This window comes from Trichosurus vulpecula, chromosome 3 (genome assembly GCF_011100635.1).
Source record: "Trichosurus vulpecula isolate mTriVul1 chromosome 3, mTriVul1.pri, whole genome shotgun sequence".
NCBI lineage: Eukaryota > Metazoa > Chordata > Mammalia > Diprotodontia > Phalangeridae > Trichosurus > Trichosurus vulpecula.
The window spans coordinates 416,820,356-416,838,060 of NC_050575.1; the positions used below are offsets into that span (position 1 = coordinate 416,820,356).

Sequence of the window (17,705 nt, forward strand, 5' to 3'; positions counted from 1 at the left end):
GTCAGAACTGGGCAAACAGCACAAGACTCAAGAGCTGATTATGATCAGAGTACAATTTTGTAATTAAATGTTTACCTTTAAGACACACGAAGCAAAAAATGCTTGGTTCTTCAGGTGGGCTGGTATTTCAAAAGCTAGACCAAGGTCCTTTCCTTTAAAGAAAAATGGGGAGAGGGCAGAGAAGAGAGCCAAATTTAGTGGAAATGAATACTCTGAAATCTCCCTCTCCAGAAAACTCCCAAGGAACTCACCGTTTTTTGAGAACTTGACCTGTCCTTTGTCAATATCCAGATAACATCCAATTGTATCGTGCATAGTGAATTCCTAAAAAGGCAAAAATGAAAAAGCATAAATGGGTTATTAATAGTTTACCATCAAAATAAACTTCAGGGACGTCGTCTCCAAAAACTCCTTTGCAATTTTTAATATGAATCTTTTTAATGTGTACTGTATAAATTTAGTACTACAAATTAAGAGTATTAGGTTTTGAAGGGGACTAGCAAAACAAAAAATAACACTATTAGATTGGCCTAAAATTAAAAATGAGACTCTAATATTTGAAATATTAAAATCAAGGAAAAATCAGAACAATATTTGACAGGAAGTTAACATGTTTTCATATGATTAATAAATGGCAAAATTTTAAAGACCAAAGTATAACTAATGCCACTACATAATTTTTTTTTGAAATTTTGCAGTGTTTCTTAACCTAAAACCAAATGTGTCAAGGATGTTAAAAGAAATTTCTTCCTTAATACTACTATTCATATGTTACTTTTTTGAGGGACCAACAGCTGCATAAGAATGAGACGTTTCAACAAGTAACAGCTTACCTCTCCATAATTGTCAAACTGTTTGTTATGGGATTTTTTCCCAGTTCCACCAAAGCCAAAGCCAAACTTGTCGGTACCTATGTGAAAAAACTCTTCTTATAAAACGATAAAATGTCAAGACTTTCACCAGCTCTGTAGTTACGTTACTACTCTATATTCACACATTAACGCTCCCAAACTTAATCGCTTTCACTTGTCAACACTCTTTCTTCTCTAGCATCCGAACTGACACTGCCCATCATGGCCAGCCCTCAATCTTCTCTGTGCCCTCCTAAAACAGGAAACCAATCAAGGAAACAACCTTCTTTCTAAATAAAAAATGCTATGCTATTAATGACTGCTCAAAGATTCTGAAGGTAATGATTTCCTCATCACTGTACATCTCTGGTCAGAAGTTGAACAACCATTTTCTAGAAATGCTGTAGGGGCCATTCCTAGCTCAAGTCTAGAGTCTGTGGTTCTTTGAGCTTTGTCTGCCTTAATAATCATAGCACAATGACTTTATAGCCAGAAGGGACACTCTGGAGTTGTCTAGTTCAACCCCTTGGTTTCTACAGATAAAGAGAGCCAAGAGGACTGGCCCAGGCTGTAGAGGAAGAAAGGGGAGGAGCCAAGATTCAAACCCAGGCCTTTGAATCGCAGTCCTATCTAACACAAATACCCTTCACATCAGCTCATCTCATGGTAGGTGAAGACCTGGGATCAAACACATATTTTTAAGTCACAATTCAAGTTGATGTTGTCAATCTGCCAAGTCCCTGCTTCTAGCACCTCTCCAGCCTCCATGAACTTCCTCAAAGCTCCAGCTTCTTCAAAATTAATGTGTAAAACTGCTAAAACACACAAAAGCTGTGGTGAGGTCACAGAAGTAAAAAACCAGGAAAAAGCATTTCTGTGTAGCCCCATGAAAACCTAACAGGTCAGAGTCTTATACATGGCCAGTCAAAGGGAAATCACAGTTCTTTCAATATGCCAGGAAGCTAAAGTCTGGAATCATTACAACTGCTGCCCTGAAAACTATTTCTGAAAAAAAAAAAAAAAAAAAAGCATCCCACCCATGGTGGCTAGGAAGCCATGACCTGTGGGGCCAACACACCCAAATCTAGGGATGCCTGGGAAGTAGACCAGCCAACTCTGCACAAGCCTTGATCGTGACAGGATACTTCGTAGTAGTGTTTTCCTATAAAGACAAAGATTTCAGAAAAGATCATTCAGGTATCATCCAACCACAGAAATGGCTAATCCTAACCCATACGTTACTTTAGAGTTCTGATGTTGGGAGGGGCAAACGTAGAGGCGAAAGGCTCGCACAGGCTGCCCCCATAACGGGGATCAGATGCTCTCCCTTTGTCCTCCCACCTCTTTCTTTACTTAAAGGCTCCTCCAAGACCTTCCCTTGCCCTAACTGCTCTGTATTCACTTCTTGGGGTACCAATTGTCCCCCAGCCTTTTTTGTCCCATTTCTGTCTGTCTCCAGGCACTATGCCTGGCATTCAGTCGGTGCTTAGGCAATGCATGATGAGAGAGCCCATCTCTCCTGGTCTACGCTGTCACCGATCCCTTGCCAGGGCCCAGGAAGCATGGCTGGAGGGCACGGTTACCTTTCATCACTCCTTTCGTCGACCGACACCCATGCCATTCCTTCGCTTCTCGGCTCTGGCAACAAAGACCGTCTGACCCGATTGCTGTTGGGGAGGGAGGAAATAAAAATATGTCAAGACTGGTCTGTGGGGAGGCATCCACCGACACAAAGTAACCGAAGCATGGAAGCAGGCAGAGATGGGGGCACCGGAGGGGCTGTGGAGAGGAGAGGAAGGCCTTATGGAAGAGCTCCCATCCGCCTGCCCCAGGGCATAAGGAAGACCATGGAAGCCAATCAGCTGGTCACCTGATTGGGACCGTACCTCTAATGGCTCTGAACCCAAAAAGACCAGAATGCACTGAGGCCTACTGTGTTGGGGCTCCACTACAGCCATCCTCACTACTAAAGCGTAAGCGACCTGAGGACAAGGGCCTCCCTCTAGCGAGGGTTCAGCTCCATTTCCCATTAGCTCAGCTGCTCGGTCTCACTCCATAATCATCTCGCCTCCCACCCTCGAGACCCTCTGGCATCCCCCTTTCACCTCTGTGTACACTGTCTTTCTCCATTCGATTGTAAGCCCACTGAAACCAGGGATAGTCCTTCTTTCTCTTATTTGTAATTTGTGTTTGCACGTAAATGCAAACAACAAAACCCAAAATCAAACGCTGTATAAGTCTAATGCCCAAGCTTGGCCCTAAAGGAGAAGCGTGAAGATGTCTATACTACTGTCCCTTCTTCAGGGTGGAGACTGTCACACTTGGACTGATTTGTACTTATTATAAGTAAATATTTACTGATTAATGACCAAACTTTTTATCTCTGAACACCACAGGCATTTAATAACTATTTGCTGTTTTAAGGCACCTTTAAGAACAGAGCTCCCGTGTACAAGAGAGCCCTTGGCACAGTGCTGCATAGACACAAAGCACTCTATCCTTCTGTGCTTGGGGGTATAGAGACTGGAGGACAATGCCCAATCTCTCCACCACCGAGGGAGTCGGGAGACAAGTGGGGAGAGAAGGGGGCAGTTTGAGTGAACACAAACACAATCAGCATTTGCCCATCTAAGGCTGTGCCGGAGGAAACCTTCATAACAAAGCTAGACCTAACAAGCTCCTTGCACAAAGGACTCCCTCAAATATTTGCTGAGTGAGTGAATTCTCACTGTGTTCTTTGGTGGAACATTTAGCGAGCTAGCATTGACCTGGAAGCAACCAACTCGCCTGCTTTTGCAAACAGAGACCTAACGTACCAAAGGTGTGGCTCAAGTAGGAAACATTAAAAAAGAAAAACCTTGGAATAATTCTGCCTCAAATTTCTTCTTAAATGTCATTCAGCCCCTTGAGTCACCTTAGCAAACAGTCACCGCACAGAGCATGGCACAGAACACGGCATTACCAAGTGTGAAAGCGCAAATGGGGCCAAAAGGGGCCGTGAGAGCCACTCACCAAAAGCCGATCCTCTGTCATATGGGTTCATCTGCCATTTGTTGAGCACTAGAGAGGAGAAAATCAAACACCACATTTGATGTAGAACAAGAGGTAACAGATGTTTCTATGACGCCTAAAGTCCTACAAACTGAATTAGCTGAGCCTGTTCTCTGCCTCCAATACCCCAGGGGAGTGGGGAGGCAGATCTAAGCACCTCCTCTTTTGTTAAAGGGGAAACAGAGATGGACAGGCTTGGAGGTGTCAGGAACAGGGCCAGGAGCAGAGCTGCCTCCCCCCTCTGCCCCTCAGTGTGTGACTACAACAGGCCCTGGCCTCCCCCAGAATCCTAATACGTCATGGCCACAAAACGAATGCAAACGGCTTTCCTTCCCCATGGACGCAGCTCAGAACAGGTCACCTCCCCTCTGAGAACAGTGTGCCTAGGTCAGGTAATCACCAACATCCCTTCTTCCAAGCCTATTATACAGAAAGCCCCTCAGATGGCTCATTCCCAGAGCACAGCCTAACCATACAAGGGAAACAAGCACTTCCTAATGCAAAAGAAGCTTCCTTTCTTAATGTTTTAATGTATGAATACTAGAATGGAGGGCCTGAGTTATTAACTATACAAGGCAGAGAGATGATTACAACTGATACTCTGAGTACATAGAAGTAAAAAGCCATTGCAGAAACTAAATGAATGTGACAAGGAAAAGCATGGAAGCTACCCCGTCAGGGATCAGCCTGATCAAACCTTTGTGTGTGCGATGTCTGAGGAGGCTCTGATGCCCAAAACACATAAAGAAGTATCAGACAATATTTATGGCCCAGGTTTGTTCCCTGGCAGACGGGAGGCCAAAGGCTCATGAACAAACAGCTTTAAAAGATGAAATGCCAACTACGAACAACCACACAACAGAGTGCTCCCAATCACCAATCAGAGGAAATACAAATCAAAGCAAGATTCTCCCCAGACCCATGGAACTGGCAAAGACGACAGACAACAGGCACAGTCAATGTGGGAAGGGTTGGCTGTGCAGAGTGCGGCCCCTGAACATACCCAGAGCCACGGTGCCGGGAACTGGCCCAAACGTTCCAAAAAAGCAGCTAGAAATGATGTCAGCTAAGTGACTCAAGCACCCCTCCCTTCTGATCCAGAGTGCATAACCACAGGGGGGGTCACAAACACAAAGAAAGCCCTGCACACCACAACATCTTTCTAGCAGTGCTTTTTTGTGACAGACGCCCATCAGCAGGAGCTAAATAAATTGTGTCATGTGACTGTGCTAGGACATTACCGCACCATACAAAATGACAGATGTGAAGAATGCAGGAAGACACAAATGATGCAAAGTGATTAGAAACAAGAAAACACTCACAATGACAACAGCGACATAAATGCAAACCAGAAAACCCAAAACCCAAAACTAACGCCCAAGCTTGGCCCTAAAGGAGAAGCAGGAAGATGTCTACACCGCTGTCTCTTCTTCAGTGTGGGGACTGTCACACTTGATGGAGGTTTTGTTAGTTTGGCTAAACTTTTTTTTCTTTGCTATAAGGGATGGCATCTGGATGGAGAGGGAGGAGGGAAATGTTGGAAAATGAAGGTTGAAAAAAAAATTTTCAAGTGACTCCCCTTAGGCCCAGAGATCCCCCTGCCACGCATATGCCCCAAAGAGCTGAGAAGCCTCATATACACCAAAATATTTATAAGCAGCACTTTCTGTAGAAGGATACAAACCGGAAACAGTCGATGTCTCTCTAATGGTGAATGATGCATAAAGGCAATTGGAATGTTCCCACGCTCTAAGAAATGACAAATGTGATAAACACAGAAAGAAGCACAGGAAGACTTCTCTGAGTGAGAGAATGTGAAGACAGACCTAGTAAAGATGGTGACTACAACCACAAACAGAAAGACCACCACCAACAAAAGGACACGCTATGTAATCATAATGACCAAGACAGGCCTGAAAGAAAAGATCTGAAAATGAGCCTCCTTCCCTTCTTTGTTTCAAACTAGGGAAGTATCAGTGCTGGAGGTAGATGGGGAGATGGCAGGATAGGCCAGGATGCCTGGGCCTGGCCAGCCGGCATCAAAACTGAGGAGGGGGGAACCAGGGTGGGGGGGGGGCGGGGATGACAACAAAGAACCCTGCCTAGATGGCACCAGTTTGGCTAATTGCCTTTTTTGTCTGGAGAAGGAAAGAAAAGGCCATACTAAGAAATGAAGGTGAGAAATTGTTTAAAATTACAAGGAGTGCCCCCCACCCCAGCCTGATGCCAGACACACCTGGCACCCTCCTTGTAAATACTTTTAGGAGATGAGGCATTTGCTGCTTTACAAAGCAACAAAGCGGTTATTATTATTTTTCCAGTAGAGGGATGGAAGTGAGAGGGAGAGAAAAGTGAATGCTGTTAACTGAAAAAAAAAAAAGTGTTTTTTTAAAGACAACCTATTTTACTATGGCACATCTCTAGGTACTGGAAAATTCTGTTTTATGTTGAGCCGAAATTAGCCCCTACAACTTCTCCTTCCTGGACACTGGTGTGATTTCTAAAAGCAACAAAGCAAGTCTCTCCACTCTTCCCCCAGAAGAGTCCTTCACATACTGGAAAAAAATCCCCTCTCAACCCTCCCACCCTACCCAATAGCAGCTCCCTGCACTTGGAGCCCCATCACTTCCTCTGGCCCTTCTCCAATGTGTCCATGTCATTCAGCAGCCCAAGCTCATGAAACATCCAGATATTAGGACAAGTCACATGTCAGAGGGTCCAATGCCATTAGAAACTCGTAGCTGTGGCATCATTACAATGCTTTAAACAATTCAGAATTAGGATGTACTGATATATAATATCTCTTCATATGTCTTTTCTGTTTGTTATAATACTAGGTTATATTATGCAAGTGAATATTTGAGATATGGCATGACCCTAAATTGTATCTTAAAAACCATAAAAGGCTGAGTTGAAAAGAGACCTTGAGAGATCACCTACTGTAACTCTCTCCTGTAACAAACAAGGACATTTGGAGCCTGGAGACATACACTGACTTGCCCAAGGTCTCTCGGTCAGATGGTACCCAAGCCAGAACCAGAAGAGGTTTTTTTGGCTTTTACTTCCCTCCATTCAGTATGACTAAAAGGAACGCATGAGATAGTGAATCAGAAAAACCCAGACATGCCATACACACCCTCACTGAAATATTAGAAAAATTATATGTACTCTTTAGATTTTAAATATTCTATGCTGAGGGATCCCCTGAGCAGAATGCTCCCAGCCCCCTGCACGATGCCTTAGCATCCACAATGTCTCACATACACCAGATGTTGCAAAAACATCAGTCCAATTAAATTCAGTCAAGACCACAAGTTTGGTTCTCCACCTCACAATGTAATGTTGATCTCTTCTTAAACTTTAACCAATCTGCTGCATACTCAATGAACAAACACACCAGTAACATATTTTAAAAACACACCCCAAAGTCCCTCAAATGATCATAAACGCCCTGAGTTCACTTACTGAGAAGACAAAACATTCACATCTTAAGATTACCTGCAGCCCCAGTTTTCACGGTGGTCTTCCCCTTCTTGCCCTCCTGCTGGTCTTTCAGGGTCTCATAAACTATCTGGATGACCGGGATACTGAAGGCCTGGAGAAGGAAGAGATTCCGCTTACCAAGACTCAGCCACACAAAGGCTGTAAACGTGCAAACCAACAGAGGGTGTACAAAGGGGACGTTGTCAAAAGACCTAATAAGTGTTTGCTCAACTGGCCAACTAACACCATGTGACCAAACTAAAACTGAATGAAGGCTGGAGGAAAGAGATGACAGCCTTCGAGGGACAGAAGCCAAGCCTAGGAGATGAATGGGAAAACAATGGACCCACAGCCTACAAGTCTGTCCTTAATTACTCCTCCTGTCCCCTCTGCCACACATAAAGATGGTCATGTCCTCCATCTGGCCATCACCCACAAAGGCATCACCCATGCTCACACACGCTAAAACTCTTTCTTGACCATAACCTCTCCCTCTGCCTTCCCTTAACAATCCTACTTTCCATACACTATTGGAACAGTTCTCACCTGGGCCATCTTCCCAGCTCTGGCCACACTCTCCTCCTTTTGACCCCTTAGCAAACCCTACACTGTCTTGTCTACCCATGGGTTCTGGCCAAGCTTTAGCCTTGAGATGGGATCACTACCATCACCTGTCACCTTCACTCCTACACATATGCTGCTGAACAAAGGTAGAGACAGTCACCCAACCGTTGGGTTCACTACAAATTGATGTTACATAACCTCAGCTGGGCCCTCCCTGCGCTAGGTAGTCCTGCTGTATATACCTCCCTTACCAACTCCCTCTCCCACCCTCCACAGCAGCTCTATAAAACTTGACCATCCCTCCTCAAACCTCCCATGGGTCCCCCTCCCTCACTCTCTCAGTGGAGAACCTTGTCTCACATTTACAGAAAAAACAGAGTCTAATCACGAGCTCCTTCCTCTCCCCTCTTCCTCATCTCCTCCTTCACCTCTATCTCATGTGAAGAGGCGGCCTAACCCCTGACCAAAGCTGCCCTTCTACCTGCTCAAGCGATCCTGTTTGCCACCTCTCTCATCCCTACTCACTCTCTCATTTACCTTCACTCTCTCCCTGACTCTGGGCTTATTCCCTCCTCCCTATAAAGATGCCCCTATCTCCCCCAGTTAAAAAAATCCTCAATTTGTCCATCTAACCCCACTATCATCCTGTATCTTTCTCCTCTTTTATGGCTAAACTCTTTGAAAAGGCTGTCTACACTAGGGGCCTCCACTTTCTCTCCTCTTACCCTCTTACAATCTGGCTTTTGACCTCCTTGTTGTAACAACACTGCTCTCTCCAAAGTGACCAATAATCTCTTAGTTGCCACATCCAGTGGCCTTTTCTCAGGCCTCGTCTTCCTTGGCCTCTCCGCAGTTTCTGACACTGTTGATCACTCTCTCCTCTTTCACACTCTCTTTTCTCTAGGTTTTTAGGACACTTTTATCTCCTGGTTCTCCTCCTCCCTCTCAGACTGCTCTCCTCCAGATCATGACTTCTAAGCAGATGTGTCCCCAGGCCTCTGTCCTAGGCCTTCTGCTCTTCTCCCTCTAGACTGCATCACTTGGTGATCTCATCAGCTGCCATGGATTAAATTACCATCTCTATGCTGCCGATGATCAAATTTGCCTGCTCTTGCCCTAAGCTGTAGGCTGATCTCCAAGTGCCTTTGAGACATCTCCAACTGGACATCCAGTAGACATCTGAAACTCAATTTATCCAAACCTGAACTCATAACCCTTCCCCATAATCCTCCTGCCTCCTCCTTTCCTATTATTATTGTGGAGGACACCCTCATCCTTCCAGTCCCTCAGGCCCCCAACCTAGGGGTCATCCTGGGCTCCTCACTCTCTCTCGCTCCCTAGATCCAAATTGTTGTCAAGGTTTGTAGATTCTACCTTTACAACATCTCCTGAATGCACCCCCTTCTCTTCTCTGACCCTGCCCCCACCCTGGTATGGGCCCTCATCATCTCACACCTGGACTATGGCAGTAGTTACTGGGGGGGGTCTGCCTGCCTCAGGTCTCTTCCCAATCTAATTCATCCTCCATTCAATCTCTAAGGTGATTTTCCTAAAATGCAGGTCTGTGTCACCCCTCTCCTCAAAAATCTCCAGTGGCTCCCTACTGCCTGCAGAAGCAAATCCAAAAAGCCCTTCCTCACCTATGTCTGCCCTGCCCCTGCAGCTTTGCATTCTCTTTATACCCCAGCCCACCCCCCAATACTCGGTGATCCCACAACACTGGCCTCCAGGCTGTTTCTTGAATGAGATAATCTGCCTCCTGACCGTGCCTTTTCACTGGCTGTCCCTGATGCCTGGAACCCTCTCCCTCTTCATCTGTGCAACTAAGCTCCTGGGCTTCCTTTAAGGCCCCACTAGAATGCCCTCTTTTCCAGGAAGCCTTCCCCAGCCTCTCCTAACTCTTGTGCCTGCCCCCTGGTCATTATGTCCTCCGTCCTGCCTCCACTCATCACCTGCTGGCTGTCTCCCTCACTAGACTATGAGCTTCTGTGGAGTGCGGGTCGTCTTTTCCCTTTCTTTGTATCCCCAGCACAGTGCCTGGCACACAGCAGGTGCTCAGCTAATATTTATTGGCAGATAGGAGGCAATCTCTACTTGCAAAACTTTATTGGTGTCAAATCCCAAGAAGCCAAAGGGGATAAGTATTGAATGTTTACATTAGGCACATTCCCCTCACAGAAAAGATCCAGATGCCTCACCCCAAAACACACTGGGCATATTCTTTTAAAACCCCACCCAGCGCTCAGTTTCAAAGGATTCTAACTGAGCAATTTCTGGCCACAAACCACCACCACCCCCTTGGTTAAGAAAACAAAGTTCACACTAATTTCCTCCAAGAACTAAAATGCTTCCAATACACCAATGAGGGAGCTGCTGACAATCCCTTCAGAATTCAATTCCATCACATTGCATAAACAGTTCATTTTATTACTTACACCAGTCTTTCCACTTCCTGTTTCTGCAGCCTGCAAGGGAGATAAATTGTTTATAGTTCAGATCAGCAATTAACGACCATCATTAAACTAACATTTATGGCACTCGTATTTCCTATTAGACCTAGTTAGTATGGACTTCCGGTTACTTTCACTTTGAAGTCATTCTTCTTTCTGCTTCTCCTAATCCCCAAAAGGAGTCAGAGAGGGGCCTCCATTTAGGGTCTGGGAAGTCACAGGGGCACTGAGTGCCCCACCAAGCCCTATCCAAAGGCCATGGTGGTGGGGCTCTGATCTCAGTTCTCAAAGCCAGAGGTGGAGGGGTGGGAGGTGATCACTTGAGAAGCTGAGGACAAGAGGAGGGGTGCTTCCTGGAGTTCAGAGGTGAGTGGCCTGGCTCTTCCCAGGGATGGTCTCTGAAGGCCCAGTCAAGCCATATACAGAAGGGTTCTTGAAGAAACTAAAGTTGTTCAGCCAAAGGAAGGACATGACAGATGCCCCCAAGTGTTTGAAAGGCTTTCACGGACAAGAAATTACTCTAGTCCAGCTTGGCCCAGAGAAGAGACTGAGCAGTCACGGACAGAAGCTGCTGAGGCAGATTCAGGTGTGATGTAAGGAGTTACTCCCAAGTGGAAGAGCTGCCCCAGAAAGCACCCAGCTCCCTCACAGGGGAGGTCCTCAATATGCCAGGTGACCATCTGGCAGATGAGTAGGAAAAAACGGATGACTGACCATTGAGGTCCCTTCCAAGTCTGAGATTCTCTGGAAAGTCAGGACCAGAAATCTGGACTCCTCATTTAAGGTGTAGACCAGCAAGCTGGCCTAAGAAACAGGCTATGCCATGGCAGTGAACCAGAACGCTCAGTTATGAAAATAGCAGACCAAGGACTGACAATGAGATGTCAAGCCAACAGGGAGAACTAGCTGGCACACGGGAGTGACAGCAGAGAATGCTCCATGCAGGCATTTCTGTCCGTACAACACAATGCCAGCAGGGACCTCCCAGGCAAGCTGGTCTCCACCCCACAGTAGAAGATAAGGAGTGGGGGTCATGTCTCAGAATTCTACCTCTCTCACGGAGAATGAAGGGGCCCTCAAAAGGCCTAAAGAAGTCATACACTAGGGAAGAAAGGATCCCTGAGTCATGAAAAGCAGACCCTCCAGGCACTCCCTACAATGATCCCTCAGATTCACTAGGCAGCCATGGCAGGTAGGAGGGGGTCAGAGGATCAGAAGAAGACAAGAAAGGCACCAGTGGAGGAAAAAGCTGGGCCGAAGGATGAGACCAAAGAGATGGGGAGGAGTCTGCCAAGGGAACCACCCCACACTGGCCAAACCTGGACTGACTGTGGGCCACTCCTGGTGATTCAAGTGGGGACAGACAATGCCACAATAAGGGAGCCCAAAAAATACTGCAAAGGACTCTTAGGCTCATGTAATGTTGCTGACAAAGCAGGGATTCAGAAGAGAATGGCAGCTATGGCTAAGCAGAGAGCTGAGAACTGAGATCTGGGAGTCTGTAGCCCATCTTAGACTAGAGGCAGAATGGAAGCTGCTCATCAGGGGACTTGGAGGGTGGGTAAAGCCAGCCATGGACCCTACAGGAGATTGGCTATGGATGACTAAAAGAGAGTGACCACAGACACATAGCACTGAGGGTTTCTGGCAGAAATCTTACTTTTAAACCTAAAGATAATTTTAAAAGTGTACCATTTTCAACATACCATAAGCACGTCACCTCCTCCTAGAATCAACGGGATGGACTCAGCCTGGATATCAGTTGGGAGGCTAGAAAGAACCACATTATAAAGAACCTTAGTGTGAAACAGATAAAAAAATTAATCCTGAGAGTAACTTGACTTAATTTAAACCAAATTAATTTAAGCCATATTAAAATGTAGCCCCAAAGACTATTTAAACTACCAATCTGTAAAAACGCATTATTTGAAGTTATATAATGTCTTACAACCTTAAGAAATAAACGATAAGTGGTTTAAATAATCATGGAAAGGCTGCATTTCACTTGGGCAACAAATAATAGTGAAGCGGATCATAAAGTCTTTAACAGGCCTTTGAGCCAAGGACAGAACTGCCACTCACAGCTACTGTTTAAGCTAAATATATACTCACAGCCAATCCATCTCCTCCACAGCTTGAGCAATCTCAGGCATAACACCCATTTCTGTAAAAACAAAAAAAATTAGTTAGTCTAAAAGCTGATCAAGGAAATGAAAATGAACTCATTCTCTCTTAAAGTTCCATCTACTCAAATTGAGGGCCTGGGGATGGGTGTTTTAACCCTCCATGAATAAGCTACAGAAGCACAAATGCAGTCATTGTGCACTATATAGCAAGTAAAAATCTGCACAGGAGGGAGGGGAATCACATGTGGCTCCAATGCCCAAGTCCACATGAATCCCTTCCACCTGCAGAGAGCTGCGAGGAAAGATGGAAGAGAGGGTGGGAAAGCTCACGTGGACCATCGGACATGGGTGCTGGGATTGGGGAGCCAGTAAGAATTACAATATGAAAGCAAATGTCATCAATAAAATACTTGTTTAAAATAAATCAGCTGGTGTGGAAAAAGAGAGCAGTCCAACACTGTTTTTCAGAGAGGTGATCCGAGTTCTTGGAGAACCTTTCGGTACAGTATGGTGAGAAGGGTCCTCTATTTGGAGTCTGAGGGACAATGCCCAAAAGCTGGTTCTGCCCCTCAGAGTCTAGGTGACCCTGTGTAAGTCCCTGCTCTAGGTCTTTTCTGCAAAAGGAAGAAGTTGGACAATCGGACATCCAAGTTCCCTTCCACTCTTGAATCTCTCTGATTCTTGTCCCTGAAATCTAAATTCACCTTTTTATCTCTTCTGAAATGCAAACTCCTAGATAAAAGGGTTATTCCCACTACAAAGTAAATACAGAAAGTTACAAATTACTGCTACCACTTAGCAAAATCAGTCCATACTTACAAACTTTTTCTAAACCAGGCTCCTTCAATAGAAAGTGTGTTAAAGCATTCCTCATTGGTAACATTGTGGTCTCTGGCTAACATTTTCTTTGAACCCATCTATTCCCTTTACAAATGCTCACCAAAACGCTGGGACACTTCATCAACTCTAAAAATGGTGGACCTAGCCAACACCCATTCCATTTCAACACAGGCTCTATGTTCTGTGGCTTTCTCCTTCAGTATACCTTCTCAACTCTTGCCCCCGCCAGAGGCCCCCCTTACAGAAAATGCTCCTGCTTTACCATTTCTAAGATTTTTTTCCCATTGTTGGTAAACTTATTTCACTTCTAAAATTCTGTTCTAGATTTCCTGTCTCCCGACAATGTGGAAGTGCATTTAGCTGCTTCTGACAATTCTGTTGCTCCCCACACCATCTTCTTTGGTCAGAATGGACCCAACAGCAAGGGCTTCCTTCTGATAGAGGATCTCCAACCTCACTTTCCTCAAATTCACCCTTATCTTATTATGAAAGAAACCTGTATATGATGAAATCTAGTAGAATGGAGAGAGGAAAGTCTAGGAGTCCAAGCACCTTGTTTCAAATCCCAGTTCAGCCCAAATCTAACTACAGGGCCTCAGGCCAAAGGTTCTTAACTGCTTTTGTGTCCTGGACCCCTTTGGTGATCAGATGAAGCCCATGAATCCTTCTAGCAATAATGTTTTTAAATGCATAAAATATAGAGGATTACAAAGGAAACGAATTATAATGAAATGTGGTCATTCATTCATTTTTAAAAAGCAAGTCCACAACCCCAGGTTAAGAGGCGAAGCCTTCCACCTCCCCAGGTCTCGGCTCCTCAATTATAGATTGGAGCAGTTACACTGGATGGCATCTGCTTCCGAATCCTAATTCTAACCTTCCAGAACAGGAAGCCTTAACGGATGTTTGCTAAATGGGTCTATAGGAACATTCATTCAGTTAGAAGCAGAAAACTGTGGCATATAGAAGAAAACGTGATGTGTTCAAAAAGCTGTTAATTTGGATAGCAGAGAGATAACAGAAGACCCTGTTTATCGAGGCTTATTAGTGTTTTCCTCCCAATATCCCCAAGATACAGGTAATACCAATAACTCTCTTCATACAGTTCACCGTTCACAACCACTCTAAGAGATGTCACACATATACCCCCTTTTCCTGAGCGAGAGATGGGGAGTGACTTGTGGAAGATTCATGCAATCACATTAAGTGCTTACTTTAAGAAAGGCAAAGCCTCCCAGAGTACAGAGATGAGGACCTCCCACTTGGAAGGCACAAAAAGGAAAGCAGCTTTCCCTGCTCCACCTCCAACCACTCCAACCCGCATGGCACCCTCCTTTTCATCCTGGTGTATAACATGGCATGTCCTAAATTATCCATTGGTATCTGCACCCCCCAGTTCAGCAAATGTGGAACTGAGAGAAGCTTCAGATGGAGGGAAGACAACTTGCCAGGCACATGGGTGGCCTGCAGGGAATGGGGCCCGTGGAGACTCCGAGGTGCCACATTTACAGGAGCCTCTTAGCTTGGTTGGCAGGATGGACAACGTGCTCCAGAATGGCTCCTCTCTGCCCTGGGATGGGAGAACCTTGGGAAGGTGTGCCTGATGATGCTGAGCGACACCGAGAGCCTTGTGTGCCCTGAAGCACGGGGCCAAACACACCGGCCGGCCCGTGGGCAACATACACTGAATGCCCTTGGTGGGAGGGGGAGGGGGTTGTTCCCGGAGACTTTCTCTAAATACGCAGGAATAGACGCACTTGTAAAAACTCTCAAACCCAGGTAACTGCCAATGGGCGGGGAAGCCCCCCGCCATCCTGTCCACCTCTGGCCTGGCTGCGGGCCTGCCCTGTGTACGGTGTCCGGCGGTCAGGGCCATTCCGGCCAGGCCAGGGGTCCAATGGCAGGGCCCAGGACATGCCCCTGCGCCCCCACGCCGGTTTAAATCTAGGAGGCTCTTCCCTCTCGGTCCAACGCTAAGAGCTGGCTCAGAAAGCGCGGCGCTTCACTTGCGTCACGTCCCCGGATGGCCCCGTTTTACATTTTGGGAAACTGAGGCCTGGGGAAGCCGGAGGCCAGGAGAGGAAGGGAAGACGCCCTGGGAAGAGAGGAAGCCTTTTCCTGGGGCCACATGTCGGCTGGGGGCCCTGGGGGTCGGGTCACTTGGAGGTCAGGGGTCAGAGAAGGGACTCGAATCCAGGACACCTTTAACCGCAGGCAACAACGTCCTGTTCCCCAAGGTCCCGCCCCTGCCCCGCCCCCACCCCGCCGGCGCGCGAGGATAGGCTAGGACTGGGCCTATGACGCATCGGAGAGGACGGAGGAGGGGGACGCATGAGAAGAAGGGGAGGGAGCGCATGCGCAGACCGGCCGGGGACGCAGGCACCAGTGGGGGAGGGGCGCAGTGACAGGGGAGCGGGGGAACGGTAAGGGGGCTGGGAGGTTGGGGACGCGGCCCCGGGAGGGACAGGGAGAGGAAAGGATCGGGAAAAGCCCGGTGCAGGCCGAAGCCGGACCCAAGTCTCGAGCGGCTCGCCCTCCCCAACGTGCCCGTCACCTCACGAGGGCCAGCCTGCCCTGCTTCCGCCCCTACGGCCCGCCGGTCGCTGCCTCGACCCCCACGTACGCACCTGAGAAGGCCGCCATCTTAGCGCTGTCTTCACCCCGGGAGCCCTCGCCTGGCCCTAATGCGCCTGCGCGCCGCGAGGGCGGGCCTTCCGCGGCTTTTGTGCGGCTTGGTCCGCGACCGCCTGGTCTACTGCGCCTGCGCAGCTCCCGGGGAGGGCGGAGCGCTGCGTCCACGTGCGCAGTGTCTCCGCGGGGCTCCGGGAGGGTGGCCTGTGTGGGGCGGGACCGAGGGGAGGCGTGGGTTCGAATCCCGCCTTGGACACTCGGACGTTCTCGTAACCTGCCTGGCCTCGCGACTTGACCTGCGAGTCCTTGCCAGCCGCTCCTGCCCCATTTTACAGAACGAGAAACTGAGACCCAGAATGGCAGCCTGACTTCTCTTAAAGAGACCTCTGTTTTCTTCTCTGTCTCTTCCAGCTGTCTGGGAGGTGGGGGTAAAAGAAGGCCCTGAGAGGCTCCACCCACGGCCCCGGGAGGGTCATTACCTACTGTGGGCCAGGCCTTCTGGAAACTGGTCCCCTGCTCCTGCTGCCTTCCCCCTCCCAACCTCGGCATGGGGGGCCCAGACTACCGCCCTTTGTGTGGTCTTCCCCTTTTACAATGTAAGCTCCTGGGGGCCCTGTCTTTGCTTGTATTTATATGACTGGTATATAGTTAGCACCCAATAAATGCTTCTTGACAGCACGGGTGCTACACATGCAATAGATAAAACGTCCCTACCCTCGGTAAGCTTCTCTTCCAACGGGAGGCTCTTATAGTGGCTTGAGGCCTGAACCAGAGGAGAAGCATCTAGGGAAGGGGGCGGGAATCATCGAGACCTGAGGCTGACCTCAGGAAGACCTGGTCCCAGGCTCTGGTTTTAATATGGTGATATGACCCTGGGTAAGTCACTTAACCCCAAGATGCTCCCAAGCCCTTCTGGCTAAGTTACAAAATAAAGGATTTATAGCGCTGGAGGTTACAATGTAACAAGTTACAGAGCTTTCTGGAGAAACAGACAGAGGGAGGGAGGGACAGGGGAGGACAGGAAGGAGGCAGGAGAAAGTCCCGTGAAAACAGAAGGCTGCTGCATCCCCTGTCCCTGAGACAGCTGCCAACCTTGGGGAGTTTTCTCTGGGGCCAATTCTTGCGGGTTTCCATCTCAAAGGTTCAAACTGCATTCTTTTGTTCCATCTCTCCTGGCCCAAGAGGGGTCTCTCCACCATGAGTCCCACTCCCACCCCTTCCTCATCAATGTCTCCTGTTGGGAGGAAGCTAGATATCCTATTGGTCAGAGACTTAGACCTGGAGGCAAGAACTAAATGTAAATTCTGCCTCCCTCCGACATTTACTTTCTCTGTGACTCAGGCAAGTAACTGACACTCTCTGAACCCCAGTTTGTCCATATGTGAAATGGACATAGGGATAGCACCTACCTCCCAGGGTTATCCCAAAGATGAAATGAGAATATTTGTAAGGTACTTTGCAAACCTTAAATTAGCGCTATCTAAATACCAGTTTTTATCACTGGTGCCTTCACAAACATGCCCAGGCCTCTCACAGCCCCATAAGAGAAGGCCCTTACTTGACCCTGGCATGCATTCAAACTATTTTTCTCTTCTCCCTTCCAGATTCCTAAGATTGTCTATCCCCGTGGCCTACATTTGCTCACCTTTCATTCCCTCTTCAATCCCTTGTGATCTGGACCCCACCATTCAATTAAAACTGTTCTCTCG

The 17,705-nt window shown here is 47.4% G+C and overlaps 1 protein-coding gene across 1 annotated transcript in view; it reads right to left on the reverse strand.

Moving 5' to 3' along the window:
* DDX1 (DEAD-box helicase 1) overlaps positions 1-16,132 on the reverse strand; it is a 33,197-nt gene extending 17,065 nt beyond the window's left edge. Inside the window, exons 1-11 of the mRNA XM_036750998.1 lie at positions 15,993-16,132; positions 12,512-12,563; positions 12,106-12,169; positions 10,385-10,414; positions 7,401-7,497; positions 3,864-3,911; positions 2,435-2,518; positions 1,930-2,013; positions 834-910; positions 252-324; positions 76-152 (exon numbers count right to left, since the gene is read on the reverse strand). Of these exons, the coding sequence (XP_036606893.1) occupies positions 76-152; positions 252-324; positions 834-910; positions 1,930-2,013; positions 2,435-2,518; positions 3,864-3,911; positions 7,401-7,497; positions 10,385-10,414; positions 12,106-12,169; positions 12,512-12,563; positions 15,993-16,008 (702 nt within the window). The 5' untranslated portion in view covers positions 16,009-16,132. The remainder of the gene's footprint in view (positions 1-75; positions 153-251; positions 325-833; positions 911-1,929; positions 2,014-2,434; positions 2,519-3,863; positions 3,912-7,400; positions 7,498-10,384; positions 10,415-12,105; positions 12,170-12,511; positions 12,564-15,992) is intronic.
* Positions 16,133-17,705: the final 1,573 nt, after the last annotated feature.